The sequence below is a fragment of the Rhinopithecus bieti genome, unplaced genomic scaffold (assembly GCF_001698545.2).
Source record: "Rhinopithecus bieti isolate Rb0 unplaced genomic scaffold, ASM169854v2 scaffold_31787, whole genome shotgun sequence".
NCBI lineage: Eukaryota > Metazoa > Chordata > Mammalia > Primates > Cercopithecidae > Rhinopithecus > Rhinopithecus bieti.
Window position 1 is genome coordinate 620,979 of NW_016814655.1, and position 21,718 is coordinate 642,696.

At 40.2% G+C, this 21,718-nt stretch overlaps 1 protein-coding gene across 3 annotated transcripts in view; it reads left to right on the forward strand.

The window, feature by feature from the left end:
- SORCS1 (sortilin related VPS10 domain containing receptor 1) overlaps window positions 1-21,718 on the forward strand; it is a 608,036-nt gene that overhangs the window by 483,078 nt on the left and 103,240 nt on the right. For all 3 annotated transcript variants that reach the window (XM_017851824.1, XM_017851825.1, XM_017851826.1), the window contains exons 10-14: window positions 5,944-6,090; window positions 15,161-15,263; window positions 15,528-15,604; window positions 17,452-17,543; window positions 19,700-19,807. In XM_017851824.1, the coding sequence (XP_017707313.1) occupies window positions 5,944-6,090; window positions 15,161-15,263; window positions 15,528-15,604; window positions 17,452-17,543; window positions 19,700-19,807 (527 nt within the window). The remainder of the gene's footprint in view (window positions 1-5,943; window positions 6,091-15,160; window positions 15,264-15,527; window positions 15,605-17,451; window positions 17,544-19,699; window positions 19,808-21,718) is intronic.

Genomic DNA, 21,718 nt, shown 5'->3' on the forward strand with positions numbered 1-21,718 from the left:
AATAAAATAAAAGAATGTACTATTATTTCAGGCTACTGTCTCTTGAGGAGGAGAGTGCTGTTTGAGGAGGAGAGTGCTCTTTGGTTGCGGCAACAGAGAAGGAAAGAACATTTAGGTTTTTCTTGGCCAGTGGTTTCCCTGATTGTGAAGGCACCCCTGGCCTCATGTTTCTCCTTCCTGCTATCCTCTCTTGAGAAGAGAAAAATATCCCATCCACAAAGCCCAAAGAAATTGTGGCCATGAATATGTTCTCTTTCTTGCCACAGTTGTTGTTTCATCTTTTTAATTTTTTTTTTCAAATTTTGGCACTTAGGATTTGTAATTTAAATCTGAGACTGAGAGGGTGGTAGTATTCATCTTTTAGTCAGCATTCAAGGCAGAAATAAGCAAAAACACTTGCACAGGAGTCTTCCCAACTTAGCCTCTGCATGGAGCTTACAAAGGGTTCTCTTACACAAATACATGAGTTCCTTTGAATTAATTTATGATAGAGTATAAGGAGTACTAGAGATGTTTATGGGAAGATTCCTGATTCCCACAAAAACAGGACAGAACCATCCAGAAAGTAAACCTAAAAAACAAGGGAGATACCTGTGTTTTTTTCTTTAAGTCACCAAAGAAATTCCCAGCACCTAGCACATTCTAACTCTCAAAAAATGTAGTTGTTGAGATATTCTACGTATTGTATCTGCAAGTGCCTAGAAGATCGTATGATACATAGTAGATGCTCAGAAAATATTTACTGAATGACTAGAGTAAATGTACTAATGACTGAATAAAATACAATTTATTTGAGTAGAACATTCTGATGCGGTATTTCTCTCAGGCCACTCTAGGATAAAAGGAGAAGTTTGAAGAGACAGTACAGCCACAGGCCTAAGGGTGTAGATAGACTCTGTAGTTAGACAGACTGACTTGGAGTCCAGATCTAAGATTCTCCAGGGGGACGACCTTAGGCAAGTGATTAGCCACATCTGAACTTTAGTTTTCTCATCTGTAAATGAGGATAATATGAACTCTAATGCATGCAGATATTCACAAGTTCCTGTTTGCAAAGCCTTTCATGTACAGGTTGAGGATACTTTATCTGAAATGCTTGGGACCCATAGGGTTTCAGATTTTAGATATTTTTGGATTTTGGAATATTCGCATATATATAATGAGATATATTGGAACTGGGACCCAAGTATACACACAGGATTAATTTATGTTTCATACACGCCTTATCACATGGCCTGAAGTTAATTTTAAATAATATGTTTAATTATTTTGTGCATGAAACAGTTTTTTGTATTCTAGAAATTTATTTTTTATTTTTTATTGGTACATAATAGACATACATTTTCAGGGTATATATAATAATATAAATTATATAATTAGTAAATAACATATTAGTGTACTTGAGATTATTCATCACCTTAAATATTTTTCTTTTCTTTAGAGTTTTGATTGTGTTTTGCCTGTGACCCATCACATATGATTAGATGTAGAATGTTTCACTTATGGCATCATGTCAGTGCTAAAACATTCTAAGTTTTGGAGCATTTTGGATTTTTAGATTAGGGATGGTCAACCTCTGGTACCTGAAATTTAATAATCAATAAATTTGGGTTGCCATTATTGTGATATCTTTCCTCCAAAACAGCTTTATTAAAATATAATTCACATATCATACAATTTATCCACTTAAAATGTAAAATCCAATGGTTTCTAGTATGTTCACAGAGCTGTGCGGACACCACCGCAATTTTAGGCCATTTTCATCGTCCAGTACAGAAGCTCCACAACCATTAGTAGTCACTCCCTGTTTCTCCTCCTCGCATCTTCTCCCCAGTCGTGGTTACCAGAGGCTTGGGTGTTGTACCTTCTAATGCAGAACTCTCACTGCCTATTTCAGTAGGAACAAAGACAGGGGCTGGCACGGTGACTTATACCTGTAATCCCAGCACTTTGGGAGGCCGAGGCAGGTGGCTTGCTTGAGCCCAGGAGTTTGAGACCAGCCTGGGCAATATGATAAAACCCTGTCTCTACCAAAAACAAAACAAAGCAAACAAACAAACAAACAAAACCCCAAAAATTAACTGGGCATGGTGGCGTGCAACTATTGTCCCAGCTACTTGGAAGGCTGAGGTGGGAGGATCGCTTGAACCCAGGAGGTCGTGGCTGCAGTGAGCTGTGGTCACACCACTGCTCTCCAGCTTAGGTGCCAGGGAGAGACCCTGTTTCAAACAAACAAACAAAAAAAAACAGGGTTCTTTGTATAAAGTTACTTTACTATTATTAATTTTAAAGAGTAGCTTGGTGGAGTGAATGACAATCTGAAGGTTGTGTTAGAGTGGGAGACCGTAATGTGAGAGGTCACGGGGATGACAAAATTGGAATTAATATATGATAAAGAGTATAAGGAGTACTAGAGATGTTTATGGGAAGATTGAGTCCCATAGGAAGATCCCACAGTTGTTGACAGCCAAGATACAGGTACCATCTGTATGAGAGACAAATTAAAGAACAGAGAAGAAGTGTCAGGATAATCAGGATGAAAAGAGATTCTGGTTTCTGGAAAAGGTTTATGAGCTGAATCTTGAGGGATGAATAGCTAGAGGCACATCAGGAGGCTGTCTGAGGGAGTTGGAGGTAACCTTTGTGAACAAAGAGAGTCAGATAAGAGAAGGGAAGAAAGTGTTCTGAGACCATCAAGTTGGCAACAGGAAATGCACCAATGTACTTTGTGTTAGACGTAAGGTTTGAGCTGTAACACTTCTCATTTAAAGTCTAATTAAAATGATATCTTGACTTATATTAAATAATAAGAAATAACTATTACTTTTGCGATATCTGGTAGCACATTTGTCTATATGAGAAGCAAAGACTAAAGTAGCTTTCCAGCACACTCAGAATTCTTAAAGATCTTTATACAGAATTCAGAAGGGCAGTAAAGGCAACAATTCTTCTCCCAAAGGAGGACAGACTTCCAACAGTGGGATGTACCATTCCCATGGGAGTTTTGTCCTCAGAAATTCTGTGTCTATGGGAAGACATGGCTTCTGTAGGAAATACTACTTTGCCCCACCCTACCACATCCCTCAGCTCCACTCTGTTCCATGAATATGCATGCAGTGTGGATACAGAGAGGTTATCTAGAAACATAAACATGCCCCCTCATCCTCAGTGGAACCTCAGACCTTACACTCACACAGAGAGAGACATACACTACATGCATAGGCAGGTACACACGTGTACACCCACGCACATTCCACATTTGGGGCACTCATGCTTGGTATTAGTCCCCTTGATATCCGAAGTCCTACAGTGAGAGGGTAGAGGTTCCAGGAAACATAGGATAAGACTTAGAATAGAGCACTGGAAGAAAGTGGCTCGTGCATGCCTAGGGGTTTCCGTGAGACACACAGAAAGATGGATTTCTCAAGCTCAGAGTGAAAGGAACAGTGAATATAGCACAAAAACCTAAGACTAGGGCTGACTACCTTTGCAGAGCAGGCCAAAGCACCAAAAGAAAACAACAAAACAAAAAACCCTACCTTAAATGGATAAAGTGCCTTGGCTGCAAGAGGAAAATAAGCAATAAGCAGACCCTCTCCAGCTCTATCCTGTGTTGCTACACATTCCCTTTACTTTGCCAAGTTTTTATTCCTCAAGATAAACCTGAAGGCCAAGCTGCCAGAGATGAATTACAAAGCACAGCTCTTTGCTCAAGTGGCATTTGATAATGCCAAGCAGTTGGGGGCCAATAAAGTCGCCACTTCTGCAAATCAAATGAACCAGCTCCCAAACATGCATAACCCTGCGCTGGCACCCTTGCCAGAAGAGGGAGAGGGCAGGAAGGAAAATGGGCAATGAAACTACTGGAATAGGTAACATTTTTATTCCTTCTGCACTTACTGTCACCCTCTTCAGTGTTCAATGGCTAAGACAGGGTCATTTCTCATTCCTGAGAATGGTATAGAGGAAAGATCAGTATGACTTTGTGAAATTGTGATTTACGTAATTTAATTTTTTAAAGAACTGGCAGTATATTCATATTTAAGTATGTAACAGCTTCTTGAACATATGCAAAACCAATATGGAGTTCCCTGGTGGGCAGCCCTTGCGGAGCTGGTGCAGTGAATTACTAAATATTATTTGTAATTAACACACTGCTGTTGGGAGGTAGAGTGCTCCTGGAGTTAATGCCTTCCACATTTGTTGAGGTTAGACAATGCACAAGAAATTGTTCTGGCTGCTATTGATTGCCCAGAATGCACCGTGTTTCCTGAGTATAATAGTTCAAAGTATTCCTCTCCACAACTCATTTATACCATTTAGTTGTTTAACATACTTGTTGTTTCAAAAGAGTACATATGTGGCCCAACTGTAAATTATCCCAGATGCCAGATCAGCGGGTACACACTAATGAGGTCTGACTGTCAAAAGCAAAGGAAAAATGTCTGTCTTCTGTCGATTGAAACCCAACCTCTTAGAATTGACAGATTCAAGCTATATTTGAAGTCAGGCAGATTTGGGTGTGAATCTCAACTTTGCGTGATCTCAGTTTCTTCATCTGTAGAATTGGGGTAAAAGCTACAGGTGCAGGTTTGTAGTGAGTATTGGAGGTTTTATAAATAAAATACTGGACATAGTGCTTGGCGTTTGGCGAGGTCTGAAGAGGTGACAGCTATTGCCTCACTATTCTGCTTAAAAATTTTTCATATTGTAAAGGGCCCAAGTTGAGTAGGTTTAAATATGCTTGTTAGCCCTCTCACCTACTCCCTAGGTGTGTTCCAGAAAGCCACCAAGTCAAAGTGTCTATTTCCTCATCCTCAAAATGTAGCTAATGATAATTATTCCATGGTTATTCTGAGTATTAAATGAGGTAATGTACATTCAGCGTTGGAATGCATTACTCAACATGTTTCAGTCCTTTTCCTCACTGCCCTTCTGTTTTCCTGGGTTGTTACAATTGCAAGCAGGGTAAAATGTGCACAAATGTGTTTGATAAACTCCAAAACACAAGAAAAATATAGTGCACAATTATTTGCTTTTGCAAGATTTTGACAACTGACTAATGATTACTTCTTATCTAACATATAGAAGAGAGGAGACAATCATTTTCAGAGGCAAATAATTAATAGCATCTGTTTAGGCTGAGAACAACGGTATTATAAAAACAAAGTGGGGCATATTTGATGATTTAGGAAAACCACCATTTATTTAAATTTAAAAGCTGTCCTCTTATATTCAGTGCATTCTGGTGGCTTAACAGAGAGATCTTACACAGAAATAAAGCAACAGTAATTGGATCAGGAGCTTTAACTGACCCCTTTCAATTGCCCTAGCCTGCAGATAGCTTGATAATTGAGGTAGGCATTAAGAGCATAAGCTGTGAAGCCACAGAGTTGTGAGTTGATAAGCCTGAGTCTGATACTTACTGTGTGCCCTTGGGCAGTGTGACCTTAGGCAAGTCACTTTATTTGGATGAACCTGAGCTTTCTTTCTTCATCTGTGAAATAGAATAAACGATACCAAAGAGGACTGTTTTAAGGATTAAGTGAGATTAAGTATTGGAGACTGTGGGTGCTACGCTAGCATACAATAAAAGTAACCCCTATTTATTTATGATTACTTACCAAGCAACAGAGCTGAAGCCATGGGAATTTATCTCTTGGTAACTGCAGGCTCCTGTCAGCCTATGTTAGGGGTAAAAAGAAGCCGCTATCAAACTCTGATTGTGACCCCCATATGATAAGGATCACCAATCTGTTGTTGTTTGTCCAGTAGCCTGGGAAGTCATTATACCTTGAGTGTCACCTCCTTCCCTCATTGTCAGCCTTTCTTTCCTCCAAGATAAGTGCTCTCAGCTGACTTTGACAGCCTTCTTTTTTTTAAGTAAACAAATATATCGCTTCTCAAATTGATGTATTTTTCAGCCATGTCAATTTTTCCCAGGTAGCAGGGATAAAGGGAATGTTCTTGGCTAACAAGAAGATTGACAACCAAGTGAAGACTTTCATCACATACAACAAAGGCAGAGACTGGCGTTTGCTGCAGGCACCGGACACGGATCTAAGGGGGGACCCCGTGCACTGCTTGCTGGTGAGTCTTCATATTGAAGCAGAATGCCTCACACAGTAGAGGGACGGAAATGGATATTTAACAGAGGATGAGGATAGTTCTGGGACTTCTGCTCAGTTCATGAACAAAAGGGAGTGGGGAGGGGCGTGAAGGCAAAGGGTATAGAAAACTCACAGCACTGCCTAGTGTGATGTGCCAGAGAGATGGGAGAACATGGGCAGTTTCTTGTGCCCTTCCAGGATCCTTGGTTCCTGCCCAAGTTCTGATGAGGGCCTCAAATGGTAGTTTGAGGGAGAATATGACAGTTTCTATCACTGGCGAGGATACACCCTGAACAACCTACTTGCTCATGAGTAACCTGTTACAGAACTAATGATACATAAATTCAGCTATAGAGTTGATGAGCTGAATGCAGAGTCATGTAGGTGTATTTTCCTGTGGAGATGTTTAATCATATTTTCAGAGGAGTTTATGACTCAAAAAAGGTAAGAACCACTGATTTATACCCTTATTGGTATTCTTTACAATATGTTCTGTTCATTTGTGTCTTATTCTATAAAGCTTGAGTTGGCAAACTATAGCCTGTGGGAAAAATATGGCCCACCACTTGTTTTTCTAAATAGGGTTTTATTAGAACACAGTCATGCTTATTCATTCATGTATTGTCGATGGCTGCTTTCACTCTACAAAGACAGAATTGAGTAGTCATGAGAGAGACTGTTTGGTGAACAAAGGCCAATGTATTTATTTTCTGTATCATGAAAAAAGCCTGATATTTATTACCTGGCCCTTTACAAGGGTTTGCTGACCCCTACTTTAAAGTATGGCTTCCTTTTAGTTGCCTTACATTTGGGCAGTGTATAGATTCATATGAATTTATTTATGTATTTGATATATGATGGCATCCAAAAGGAGGATCAAAGATGAATCTTGCTTTCAAGGAGTTTGCAGTCTACTTGGCTACTTGAATGTGACTAGATTAATAAATGGAAGACTGCAGAGTCACATCTCATTCCTCTTAGTATCTCTGATGCCTGCCCCAATTTTGACACACAGTAAGTACTGAGTGAATGCAGAAGGAGGTGAGGAAGAGACAAATTGCAAATTGCAAACATTATTAATACTATCAGTGTCTGTAAAACACTTCAGAAGTTGTGTCTAAATTTAGAAAAAGGAGAGCTGATGTGTAAGCCTAGAGGGAGGACCACTTCATCTGAGTAAGAAGGGCTTGTAGGGGACGGGGGTGTGTATGTATGAATTACACGTATATAGTTGTTCACACTCTTCATGCAGTTCTGACTTTGATGTTATCTGCACTCAGCTTGCTTCCTTCCATCCCGTAAAGTCTGGACAGTCACTTTGCAGGTTCATCTCTCACAGCTGTAGGCAGGTCACCCTCCTAGTTGAGAAGATGCCAGCAGCCATAGCTTGACCTTATTAGTTGCAGAGGATATCACAGTTGTCACTGTGCATCAGGGAAGCAGTCTAAAATTCAGCTTCCCACTCAGCTTCTATCCTTATTACTGGCAACTTACAGGGGAAAAGGCCAGTTGTTATAGTAATGGCAGTGACAGAGTAAGTAAATGTAGCAACTATTATTGAATACCTACTCTATGCAAGGCACAGTTCAGTGGCATTTTAAAAAAACAGGGTCACCTTCCTAGTTCAGCTGTAGCAAGTTGGAGCATAGTGCTGCTTAACCAAAGATGCGTGGGATATGCCAGTTCCGTAAGCTGGTCTCTACTCCACAATTTGGAGATTAAATGCCTATGAGAGAGAATTAACCATGTCACCTAAATGGGCTTGCCTGGGGACTCTGGCATCATAAATGAACCATTAAAAATGGCTTTTAAGCACTTAGCAAGGTATTCCCTGCTTCACCCCCAACCCAGTGTCAGAAACTCTTGTTGTTGTACTTCCAAAATATAAATGTAGTATCAACTTACTTCCCTATCACCACTGGGACTGCCCCAATCCAAGCCACCATTGTTGCTCACCTGATCCACAGTGACAGGCTTCTAACTGGTCCTCCCACTTTTACTTGGCAATCCCTTCTCTAGACAGCAGCCAATGGGACCATTTTTTAAAAAATAAACTTTATTTTGAGGTAAAATACACATACCTGCAATTTTAAGAGTATAGTTCAATGAATTTTGACAGATGTATATACCTATATAACCATTACTACAATCAAGACAGAACATTTCCGTTGCCCTAAAAAATACCTTTGTGGGCCGGACGCGGTGGTTCACGCCTGTAATCCCAGCACTTTAGGAGGCCGAGACGGGTGGATCACAAGGTCAGGAGATCGAGACCATCCTGGCTAACACGGTGAAACCCCGTCTCTACTAAAAAAAATACAAAAAACTAGCCGGGTGAGGTGGCAGGCGCCTGTAGTCCCAGCTACTCGGGAGGCTGAGGCAGGAGAATGGCGTGAACCCGGGAGGCGGAGCTTGCAGTGAGCTGAGATCCGGCCACTGCACTCCAGCCCCGGCGACAGAGTGAGACTCCATCTCAAAAAAAAAAAAAAAAAAAAAAAACCTTTGTGCCTCTTTGTAGTTAGAACCCGCGCTCTCAGCCCAGCACAACTAATGATCCACTTTATTTTCCTGTATATTAGATCGCTGTTTTTTAAAATTGTGTGTAAATGGTATCAACTTGAACTTTTGAAAAATCAGATCATATCACTTCTTTCCTTAAACTTTCTAATGGCTTCTAATACATGTAGAATAAGTAAAAATACTTTATCATGACCAATGAGACTTCATGTAATCTGGCCCCTGTGTAGTTCTCCTCCCTGGTCTCCAGCCTCTCCCCTCTCCCTTTCTTCCTTATGTGTAAGCCAAGGTGGAGGAGGGGGTTTTCCTTTCCATACCGTGAACTCACCATGTTCATGTATGTCTTAGGGTCTTTGCATATGTTATCATTTCTCTTAAAATGTCCTTCTCTTTGTCTGGCTTGTTCTTGGCATTCAGATCATTGCTTCATTATCTTAATTTTAGAGAACTTTCTTGAGCACCCCCTAAAGTTGTATTTGTCTTAACTCTTTTTTTTTTCTTCATGGTCCTTACTGTTATCTGAAATCAGCAGGTGTATTGCTTAATTTTTGTATCCATCTTATCTTCTGAAGTGTGGGCTTCATGAGCCTAGGGACGGTGCCTGTCTTTTTGACCATTCCAAAGAATCAGCTCCAGGGATCATACGTGCCACGTGGTAGGGGCTCACCATCAGGGGTGCCACGTCTGGGGCATGCACTCCATCGAAAGGTGTTGTGACAGTTTCACATTTGGATTTTAATGGAAGCCGTTCATTCCCTCTGAGAGTCCACTGGAGGATTTGTCACATTGTCTACCTTCTGAAGCTCATGTGCTCAAGTGGAACCCAAAGTTAACAAAAGCAGGAAGCTCATTAAGATGGAAGAAAGATGGATTATTGGGATACAGATGTATGGAGCTCAGGAGTCTTCCAGCCTTCCTTCTTTGTTAACCCTGTTGTTTAATGTAGTTTTAACCTGAGCTTCAGAAAGCAGGCTGCAGGTGAGAAAGAGAAAATGACAAAGGAAAGCAGGGAGGAGAGACCAAAATCACTTTACAAAAATCTGCCAAAGGCACTAAATAGAAAAGGAAATTTTTGAGCTACAGGAGACGAAGACTGTTAAAAACCTTCTTTAGGCTTGGGAGCTGGTGGCAAAGATGAGATAAAAAGTGATTTTAGATTGTGAGTACTTGGAAAGTGACAGTGTCACTGAAAGCACAGCCTAGTGATTAGAAAAGAGATTTTTCCAGCAGGACTGTTACAGATGTGGAATAAGTTCAGAATTACAGCCCGAATGCAATGTTCCTGGCAAAAATCTATGCTATAGAAATAAGACATCTAGGGTAATTTGGGCTATATTTTTAGGACTTTTAGACTGATTGCCTGGAGGGCCCAGCTGGGATTTCTTTCCTCTGAAGACAGAATTGTACAATTAGATAGAATATTACAGGTCATGGTCCACCTGTCTCCAGAGCCTCAGGATTGGGCTCCCAAGAGGCAAGATGTCAGCTGAACTGAGCCTGTGACAAATCCTTGGGCCCTTAGGGAAAGCACAGTGTTTCACGGAAAGAGGCGCTGACTTTGTGGATTCGTCTGGCACTTTTCTTTTCTTTTTTTTTTCTTTTTTTTTTTTTGAGATGGAGTCTCACTCTGTTGCCCAGGTGGAGTGCAGTGGCGCGATCTTGGCTCACTGCAACCTCCGCCTCCCAGGTTCAAGCGATTCTCCTGCCTCGGCCTCCCGAGTAGCTGGGATTACAGGCATGTGTCACTACGCCCAGCTAATTTTTGTATTTTCAGTAGAGACAGGGTTTCACCATGTTGGTTGGCCAGGATGGTCTCAATCTCTTGACTTTGTGATCCACCTGCCTTGGCCACCCAAAGTACTGGGATTACAGGTGTGAGCCACCGCGCCCGGCCTATCTGGCAGTTTTCTATTGGAACTGATCTGGCAGCTGCCCCAGGAGAATCTGTTTTTCACCTTTCTTCCATTGTCTGTGACTCCATATATTTTGCTGATTTGGGCTGGAGCTGAATTCCCCATACCCAGCCAGATGATCCAGGGGCCTCCTTCCTCTTTGCCATTGACTTTTTTTTTTTTTTTTTGAGACGGAGTCTTGCTCTGTCGCCCAGGCTGGAGTGCAGTGGCCAGATCTCGGCTCACTGCAAGCTCCGCCTCCCGGGTTTACGCCATTCTCCTGCTTCAGCCTCCCGAATAGCTGGGACTACAGGCGCCTGCCACCTCGCCCGGCTAGTTTTTTGTGTTTTTTAGTAGAGACGGGGTTTCACTGGGTTAGCCAGGATGGTCTCGATCTCCTGACCTCGTGATCCGCCCGTCTCGGCCTCCCAAAGTGCTGGGATTACAGGCTTGAGCCACCGCGCCCGGCCGCCATTGACTCTTTATTGAAGATGTAATAAATTCAAATTTCAAGTCAGAGAAAGAAATTATACAAATGAGTATGTATTTCGGGAGGGAGAGTGTTACGGATACTATTTGAGAGCTTGTTCTTTACAAAAGCTCTGATGTGTCTTTTCAGTACAGTATTCAGATTAGATACCATGGAGATAAAGGTACCATGAAGAAAGGATCTAAAGGCAGTTGATACAGAGCCTGAGGAGAAAGAATTGGGATTTGAAGCTGGTTGACCCTGAAGTAATATAACAGCTTTTAAAGGTGACTTATTACATGGTGGGGAAATGCCTTCCATTATATGGTAATTCCCCAGTGGGATCCACAATGCTAGAAATAATTAATGGATCACCTGGAGAACATTATGCTAAGTGAAATAAGCCAGGCACAGAAAGACCAAGTCTGTTTCTCTCTTCTACTTGGAACCTAAAACAATCAAACTTATAGAAGCAGAGACAGAATGGTAGTCACTGGAGGCTAGAGGTTGGAGGAAATAGGGAGATATTGGTCAAAGGGTACAATGTTTAAGTTAGACAGGAAGAATAAATGATAAATATTTGAAATATAAAATAATAATATATCAGTTAAATTCAGCAGACATTTATTGAACACTTGCAATAGCCAAAGTACTTTGATGGTTAAAATAAAAGAATCAGGCAAAGAAAGGTAACTAGTAACTAGAGGTCCACTTATGGTTTCACGGGTTTGCAGACTCCCTGAAATTAAGTGCAAGACTCTGTGTACTTGTCTGTGTGCACTTTTTCTTGGTCTTTAGTTTGCATCAGATGCCCAAAGTTTGTACCTGACCCAGAAAAGATTACAGACTAACGATCTAGTTGCTCCTAGAATTGGTATGCCATGGATAATTGATATGCCATGGCCTGTGACTATGTGTAAGGATGCAAAGGGCAGCTTCCAATAATGTGTGCTGGTCATTCTATCCTCTGTAGGTCAGCTGCTGGCATTGGTGGTTTGGGTGTACATTTCTATATTTTCTGAACGTGGAAAGGTCAGGAAAATAGAGAACTGCCTTTGGAACAGGCTGTGCTTTGACTCTATTGACTTGGAGATAACCCTGGAGAGAAAAAAGCAACTATTGTGACTATTAGCATGTGTAGGTACTCAGCACATATTTGCTAATGAGAGAAAAGAAGGCAAGAAGACAAGAGAAGGGAAGAGAGGGGCCTATGATGTGCCCCCAGCCTGGGCAAAATGTGCATAAGAACTGGAGAGCTTTGTCCTGTGTCCTCCAGGAACTTGGAGGGGTTTGATAAGCATTATAATAAAATATACTGATATAAACTATGTTAATTGTTTATGACTTGACTTGGGCAAATGTCCAAAACTGGTCAGTGCAACAGCTTAAGTTGAAAAAAGTGAAGATGAATCACTTCACGCTGTTTTTTCCTTAAACATTTGTGTAGACTATAACTGCCTTGAAGAAAATGAAAGAAAAAAGCCACAGAATATTCTCCTTGTACCAGCTGGGGGCAATCCAGTACTACAAATGTGAGAGTGGAGAAAAAAGTGCATCAACAGATAATTTCTAATGTTGCTGTTACTGCGTGAACTGGTGTCTTTTTTCTCAGATTAGTAGATCTTAGCCCTCTGAAAGCGATAGCAACAGAGGCATGCTGAAGTAGCCAATGGAAAATGACATCTTTCCTTTGTTTTTGGTTTTGGTTGTTGTTGTTGTTGTTGTTTTGGTTTGGTTTGGTTTCATTTTGTATTAGAGATGGAATCTCGCCCTGTCACCCAAGCTGGAGTGCAGTGGTGTGATCTCAGCTAACTGCAACCTCCGCCTCCCGGGTTCAAGTGATTCTCCTGCCTCAGCCTCCCGAGTAGCTGGTACTATAGGTGCCTGCCACCATGCCTGGCTAATTTTTGTATTTTTAGTAGAGACAGGGTTTCACCATGTTGGCCAGGTTGGTCTTGAACTCCTGACCTCAAGTGATCCACCCACCTCTGCCTCCCGAAGTGCTGGGATTACAGGCCTGAGCCACCATGCACGGCCTGACATTTTCCCTTTGTAATGGCAACTGCCCCTTACCAAATAATCCTTAAGTCAGGTGGAAAATGACTTTCAAAATCTTCCAGCCGTGGCAAGCAACTGGCTTAAGATTATAAGTTGGGTGCTCTCCTGGCTAGGAGAGCCAGGTGCACCTGTTGCAAAAAGTCCTTGGTGATGCAAAATGTCCTCTGTTAAGCTCATATGTCTAGGGATAATCCCCAAGCAGTAGTCTACTTCTTGGAATGCCATACAGATGCTCACAACATTATTCAGATTATGTGGTTTATATTCCTGCCCACATACTTCTGGCATTGCTCTGAGTAAAATAGTAAAGTGATATCTTTCATGTCCTAACAAAAAAGCATTCCTTGATATTGCAAGCTTCTATTTATTATCTTGTTTAGATTCTATGCTAGGTTTCACAAAAGATGCAAAGCACTACTTAATGAGTTATCTTTATTTATAGAGTATATTCTTAGAGGTATATAATTGTATATACCTGAAATAGATAATACAAGATTGTACATAGTGAAATAAATTGTTGTAGATTAGAGGAGGGGAGACCCTGATAGGCTGCAGTTATCAGGAAGACTTTCATAGAAAACTGGTTTTGCACTCCTGGTTTATCCTGTCTTACATCATCTGAGTGTTGTACTGTGCTACTCTGGAACATCCACCGCATTTAATTATATCTGTTCTAGTCTTCCTCATGGACAAATAAAAGCCAAGCGTCTAAGCCTAATATTTCTTGTAATAGGAACTGTCTTTTTTACTCTTGTAGAAGATTATAAAATGAAAAGTCCTTTTTTGAAAGATTTACATGAAATTTTTATGCAAAACCAATCATTTCCTACTATTGTTGTACCTTGAGAATTTTACTTTGTTGGCAGTAAAGAAAATTGTGATCTGCTATTTTATTTCACTAGCGTTCTGGCTGCTTTTATTCCTGAGTTTCATTTTCACTTTGTCATTTACTCCATCCTATATAAATTTAATCATTGCATCTGTAGGTGTCTGAATGTCTGCTGGCTGAAACTTACAGAGCAGAATAAAAGTAATAACAGAGATACATTGGTGATTCCAAAAACTCCAGTTGATAAGATTAGAAAGTAATCATCCTGAGAGATGAAAAGAAATGTGGGTTCAAACACAAACTTATATTTTTTGACAACTCAGTACAAGAACTATTTTAAACAAAATTCGTATAAGATTTATTATCCATTTTTTCTTGAAAACTGTTGATATCTCAATCAGATAATTTGACTGAGGTTTCTGCACAGATAAAGTCCCTTACATTTTCATTTAAATTTTTACTACTAGTGCCTTTTGTTTACGAGTATGACTTTTATATTGAATGATTCTGATTCTGATAATATCCTGGTAGAGATGCTGGGTCAGTTGTCTGGCAGGTGTTTGGATAGTTTCATATACTTTTTCTATACAACTGAGACCAAGGGCTCAAATGGAGGATGACTAAGAGATGCCAACCTACTTTTTCAAAATCCTCCCACCTGACTTGACCTTCTCTCCTGGCTTCGTATCCCATTTCTCCTCTTCAGTCTTTCCTGATGACATACTGTGCTACTCGGCTTTTCTGCTTTTTTCTTTCTTGTTGCTATTACTCAGGCCTGAAATATTCTTTAACCTCTTGAACATCTACCTACCGTTCATAACCTATCCATCTTTGCTTCAGACACTGTTTTCTTTTTGGAGTCATTCATGATTCAAAGTTCAGCATAGTATCTCCACCTTCTACCATCTCATACTATTTTGTCTCTACATTTTTTATGGCTGTTAAAATATTCTCTTTTATGGTAATTAGTAGAAGGATCTCATGCCCTCTATATAAACTGTAAGCTCTGTACTGACAAAGACCAAATTAGATTATACCTAAAATGAAGGTGATCTTTCCTCTACTAACTTGAAGGCTGTTTTACACTTAATGGACACTAGATATTTGGGGGATGAACGATGATGGGTAGGTATAGGTACAGTGGGTGGTTGGAGTGGTGCATGGATGTATGGTAAATGGGATGGTTGGTTAGATGGATGGATGGATGGATGGATGATCTAATTCTGAGCTTTGAATGACCATTTTGATTATGCGATTTTGTGGCACTTATTATTTCTCTTTTCAGCCCTATTGCTCACTACACCTTCACCTGAAGGTCTCTGAGAATCCCTACACATCAGGGATCATTGCCAGCAAAGACACAGCTCCAAGCATCATAGTGGCATCAGGTAAGAAGCTTGCCTGTTTTGCTGGCTGTGGTAAATAGTGTTTATTTTAAGAAGCTAGATATCTGTACTTGGAACTTAATGAGCAAGCTAAAAATATTTTTGAAAGGCACCTAAGCCATTGGCCCCGAAGCAAGTCTGCAGAAAACTCCTGCACAGACAGAATGCTTGCAGTCAAAATCTTTCTCAGGCAATGCACCTGCCAATATAGTCCATTGTTGCTTTTGCAGAAAGTTCTTTTCACTAATGTCATCATTCTCTTTCTAGGTAATATAGGTTCTGAATTGTCAGACACTGACATCAGCATGTTTGTCTCTTCAGATGCAGGAAACACCTGGAGACAGGTAAGAAAATACCCTGGGTCAAATCACTGAAGTTTAAGTAACATAAAAATTGCCCAGCTTGGTTCAAATCTGGGAACTTTTTCAGCAGTGCTACACATAAATAAATCCTAACGACTGTGAATATGTTTGTTTTCCTTTTTTAATAAAAGTCTTAAATCTTGGAATTTAACAAATATTTATGGAATTAGATTTTTTATCATTTAATAAAGATGTTCCTTATTCAGAGCTTGTATGTAAGGACATTTATAAGTCACAGTGAAACCAAATTAAGTCTGACTAAATTTTTTCCCATAGATGAAAACCGGAATTCCTAAGGGTTTATCATATAGGGAATATGCAGCCTTAAGGGTAGATTACATATCTAATGCTGAGTTGGCTCCATAAATTCCCCTTGCCTTGAAGTCAGAATAGGAAGGAATGCAGATATAGAAATGGCCATTACCCAGGTGGTGTTCTGAGATGTTTAAATCTCATGTGCAAAAGACAGAGTAATAACCATCAGGATGCATACGTTAGAGAAAGTAGAAATGGAATACTTTAAACCAGTGTGTTTAGCTTAAGTGCTTCATGCCTTTCTTCTGAATGAAAATTAGGTACCCATAGCTTATAAAACAGGCATTTAATGAGGTTTAGCAATCTTAACAAGATATGCACCTAATGCGTGGTTGTTATACTTCAATAAATATGTTTTAATAACCTACCGATGTTTAATTATCATACAATAACTAGCACTGTAAATTGAAATCTAATGCATAGGTAATCACACTTAGCAATGAGAGCACTCTGCTTTACATTTTAGATAGAAATGTCCACATTATGTTCCAATTGCCATTTCTTAGCTTCAGACCCTTTATAGATCCTCAGTGGGATTCTGATATTTTGAGCGGAGGAGGAAGGGAAGAAATTTGCATAAGAAACCCCATAGCAATTGATCTTGGAGGTATGTAGAAACTTGGACTATCCTAAGTAAACTTCCTTTGGAGAACAGAGAGCTAGGATCCCATTTTCTTCTTTCCAACACCCCAAACAAGGCAAAGAAGTCTTACTTCTGTAGTCTTGGGGTGCATCTTGGGTATAAGAAATAAACGAATTGGAAGAAGAGTGTCTGTAATGTAACTCCAGGCAAGCCTATACTAACAATCTGAGAAAACAGTATGCATCTTATACAGAAAGGATCTAGAGATTGTTTCCATTGTGTCTCCATTTGACTTCAAATTTGTTTCTCTACATTTGGAGAAAGACCCAATGACACATGTACCCAAAGATGACAACAGAACTCACCATGATTTTGGTGGAACATCTATTAATTAAACAAGAACAGTTTTTGATAACAGTTGGAAACTTCAGAGTAATAAGATCTGGAAAGGGCACTGTAATGCAACAAGTCCAAGTTCCGTCCATTACTGTATGCATGATCTCAGGCAAGTTACCACATCTCTCTAAACCTTAGATTCCTTGTTTATGAACATGAGACTGTTGGAGTCAATGATTTCTAAGGTTCCCTCTGTCTAGAGATGTATAATATATGACAGTTAACCAATATTCTGACATCATCATAACTGGGAATCAATAGAAATTATCATGAAAATGAAGGAATCTAAGCACGAACCCATAAATATTCATTGTTCAAATTTAGTTTATACACACCTAAAATTATTTTGTATAACACCAATGGTACAGTAGCCTATGTTGGGGGGAATTGTTCTATAACTTTATTTTCCCAAAGATTTAGGGAAACCTATTTATATCATGGGAAGGATTTTTGTTCTCATATGAAGACTTATTCTCTGAAGCCTGGGTATGTGTGGATGTGGATGTGTGTCCATGTATGTGTTTTCCTCATCCAGATCTTTGAAGAAGAGCACAGTGTTTTGTACCTGGATCAAGGTGGAGTCCTGGTTGCTATGAAACACACATCTCTCCCAATTCGACATCTTTGGTAAGGGCACCTGCTGCCTGTGTGATCTGCACCTGATGGTCCTGCACTGCTAAGATCAGTCTAGGAGTCAGGCTATCGAACTGTATCTGTTTTTGCAGTAAATCTGTTACCAAAATGCCGAGGTTTGGTTCAGGTCCTCTTACTCTCCACACAAAAGGCCCATCCACTGAGACTACAAATGTTGCCAGGAAAGAAAGCTTTAATTGGGTGCTGCAGCCAAGGATACGGGCCATCAGTCCCAAGTCCATCTCTCTGATGACTAAAATTAGGGGTTTATGTAGAGGGAAGAAACGTAACCAGGTGTGGGAAAACAGGAATTAGGGAGGGATAAAGAAGAGGAAGTGAGGAAGAGGAAGTGGTCCACAGGAAGCAAGTTGTCAATTAGACAGTCATGATGGGTAAGTTGTCTGGCTTCTCATTGTCAGATGCCTTTATCTGGTAAGTTTCAGGTCCTTGATACTACCTGGGAGGCCTGATGGTTGGTTTCCTGAGAAAAGAACTCAGATAAGACAAATGTAACTTTCTCAAGTTTTAAGACAGGGAGGATCAATTTCTGTGTTTATTCAAAGAAACCATAAACATCGGTTCTATAGGACAGTTGGGCCAGTTTCAGAATGTCAAGGTCTACTAGAGCAGTGGCGGTAGGAAAGAGAAAGAGACAGAGACAGAGAGACAGAGACAGAGAGACAGAGACAGAGAGAGAGAGAGAGATTGCATTATACTTTGCAAATGTTATGATACTTTCACCCTCACTCCCTCATCAGTATATTGTTCTCTCAGCAAGATTACAGGTAGAACAATGTTCATGATCAGGTATAGTCTCTGAATAGCTTGACTTGCAGTCACCTTTCCCAAATAACATCTCCTGGAGTTTAATATCCATGTCCATTTTTGCATTCCACACAGAGATAATCAACTCGTCACAATTCTGCTCCAGTCTCATTTCTCCTGATCTTGCTTTCTTATTTTTCTTTTTTGAGGTGATATTCCCCAGTTCTGCCTGTGCATGTCCCACAGATGGATATATAAGGACTAACTTCCAGAGGAGTTATCGATAGGCTCTTTCATCTGTGTTTTTGAAAGTGGTTCTCTCCATATATGAGTTTGTCCAAAATCAAAAGCCCAGTTTTCCTTCTACTGTTAGTTATTTTGATGACAGAAGGGAAAGCTGCAAAAGAGAAAAGAAAAACAGGCTAAGCTTGACAAGGGCATTCATAAAGAAACGCAGAGCAAAAGAAAGGGTCCTGGGTGACCATCTTAGTTCATTTGGGCTGCTGTAACAAAATACCATGAACTGAGTGGCTTATAAACAACAGAAATTAATTTCTCGTAGTTCTGGAGGTTGAGATGTCCAGGATCAAAGTGCTGGCAGATTCAGTGTCTGATGAGGGCTCCACTTTTGGGTTTATAGATGGCACCATTTTGCTGTGTCCTCACATGGTGGAAGGGCAAGGCAGTTCTCTGAGGCCTCTTTTATAAGATGACTAATTCCTTTCATGGGTGGTCTGCCCTTATGATTTAATCACCTCCCAAGGTTTCCACCTTCTAATATCATCACATTGGTGATTAGGTGTTCAACATTTGAATTTTAGAGAGGACACAAGCATTTAGACCATTCCAGTGACCATCAGGACTGAAGAATTATCTTCTCTTGCTTTCAAGAGCCTATCCTGTACTCATTCATTCAGTGAGGTCAACCAGGATTAATAGTTGTAAGAAGGACACACTGAGGACTTGGTCACTTAGAGATGGGTTGGTTGAAATCTCATTAAGTCTTACAAGGTCATCACTCTTCAGTATCACCTGTGAGACTTGTTAGACAGTAGAGAGGTTTTGGACAGGGTCAAGAGCTTGAGGTCTAAGAAATAAAAAAAATCCAAACTTTCAAATATTTTATAAAAGACTTATAGTTAATTCCCATTTAATGTAGCTGTTCCTTTATTGATGTTTTAATACATCTGTGTCCCCATGGCTTGGCTAACTGTATTTCTATTTTCTGATATAATTAAGAACACTTATTTCTATGAAAGGCTCATTTTGACAATGTCTCAGCTACTTTTAAAATGTATTATCTCTGGGTTGAGAGTATCTTCCCTTTGAAATGACTATTTTTTTTCTTTCAGAGATCTGATGACTGATATTTTTTATATCATTAGGTTGAGTTTTGATGAAGGGAGATCTTGGAGTAAATACAGTTTCACATCTATTCCACTTTTTGTGGATGGGGTTCTGGGTGAGCCTGGAGAAGAGACTCTCATCATGACGTAAGTTGAAACTATGACGTGGTCCAGCCTTCATAGAAAAGAGTAATCTACAAAAATGTTTTATAGCTAAGCCTGTTTGATTTGCAGCTGTTAGGTTCAAGGTTGTTGCATCTTACTGCAAGAGCGTACAGAAAATAGGGAAGAAAAATATGGGCAGCTATTTTCTTGGTTCTTTGGTAGTTTTTAGGAGACCCAGACTGAGGCGCTTAGAGAAACTAGAAGTGACAATTTCAATAGGAAATAAATCTGTACATTTAAAACTTTAATAATAAAGAACCTGCATATGTAGAAAATCTCAGGCATATAGGAATGATTTCGCTTTAAGTCAGAAAATAGAGTTTCATCAAAATGCCACAAAGCATTGTATTTTTCCCTGGCTCTTTACCTAGCCCAATTGTGAGGCATGTTAGGAAAACCGTGAGAACAGTCTGTTCTTGTGAAATTGCATTTATACTCATTTTTGTCTGGAATGTGATGATCATTAATTTGTGAAAGATTAATGACCCTGCCACATGGACTTTGAATTTCAAGTATGAAACTGTAATAATTCATTCCTTTGGAAAAGTGGACATGGAAAATAGGGATGGTTGTAAAGTAGTTGATCTGGTCATCAGTGAAAACTTTCAAGCCAGAGTCAATACTCGGTAAGCTTTCCAATTCTCTCCCCTACCACTATTCCTTTTTTTTTTTTTTTTTTTTTGAGACAGAGTCTCACTGTGTTGCCCAGGCTGGAGTGCAGTGTCGTGATCTCAGCTCACCGCAAGCTCCGCCTCCTGGGTTCACACCATTCTCCTGCCTCAGTCTTCCGAGTAGCTAGGACTACAGGCACCCACCACCATGCCCAGCTAATTTTTTTTAATTTTTTTTTTAGAAGAGACAGGGTTTCACCGTGTTAGCCAGGATGGTCTGGATCTCCTGACCTCATGATCCACCCGCCTCAGCCTCCCAAAGTGCTGGGATTACAGGCATGAGCCACTGCGCCAGGCCTACCACTACTACTTTTTAATGGCAGAAAACAACAATAAAAATCTAATATGACTAATAGTTACACTTTTCTCAATGAGAAACATAGCTAAATTAGCAATGCATTCCATGATTTGTCTTTCTTCAATTTTTATATTTTCAAAACAGAGATTTTTAAAAACTGACCCAACAGGCCACTTCATGGCTTTTCTTCAAACCTATGATTGGTAATTCAAACATCTCAGTAAATACTTAAGTCTCTCTGAGTAAAGAGAGTAGAATGTGCAATGTAGGAAGCCATTGTAAGTACTTGGCTCTGCTGATCACTTTCGCTAGGGGCTGGTGGGAAGGTAAAATAGCATGGAAACCATGAGAACTATGTGCATTAGCAAGATAACCTAGAAGTCTAATCTTGGACCACATAGAATACAGCATTTATGATTGCTTTTCTCAACCATATTTTCCCAACCAATCCTGTGGCACAATATGTACAAGTGGGCTCTTGAATTAAACACTCTGGGTCTGGTTCTACCTGTTATTATGACTTGATTTTGTTTTTTGCAATGTTAACAAAACTCATTGAACCTCATGTTATCTATCTGTGAAGTGGATCCAGTAATAGTACCCTCCTCGGCCAGGTGCAGTAGCTCACACCTGTAATCCCAGCACTTTGGGAGACCAAGGCGGGCGGATCACAAGGTCAGGAGATCAAGACCATCCTGGCCAACATGGTGGAACCCAATCTCTACTAAAAATACAAAAAATTAGCTGGGTGTGGTGGTGCATGCCTCTAATCCCAGCTACTCGCGAGGCCGAGGCAGGAGAATCACTTGAACCAGGGAGTCGGAGGTTGTAGTGAGCCGAGATTGCACCACTGCACTGCAGCATGGTGACAGAGCAAGACTCTGTCTCAAAAAAAAAAAAAAGTACCCTCTTCATGAATGTGTT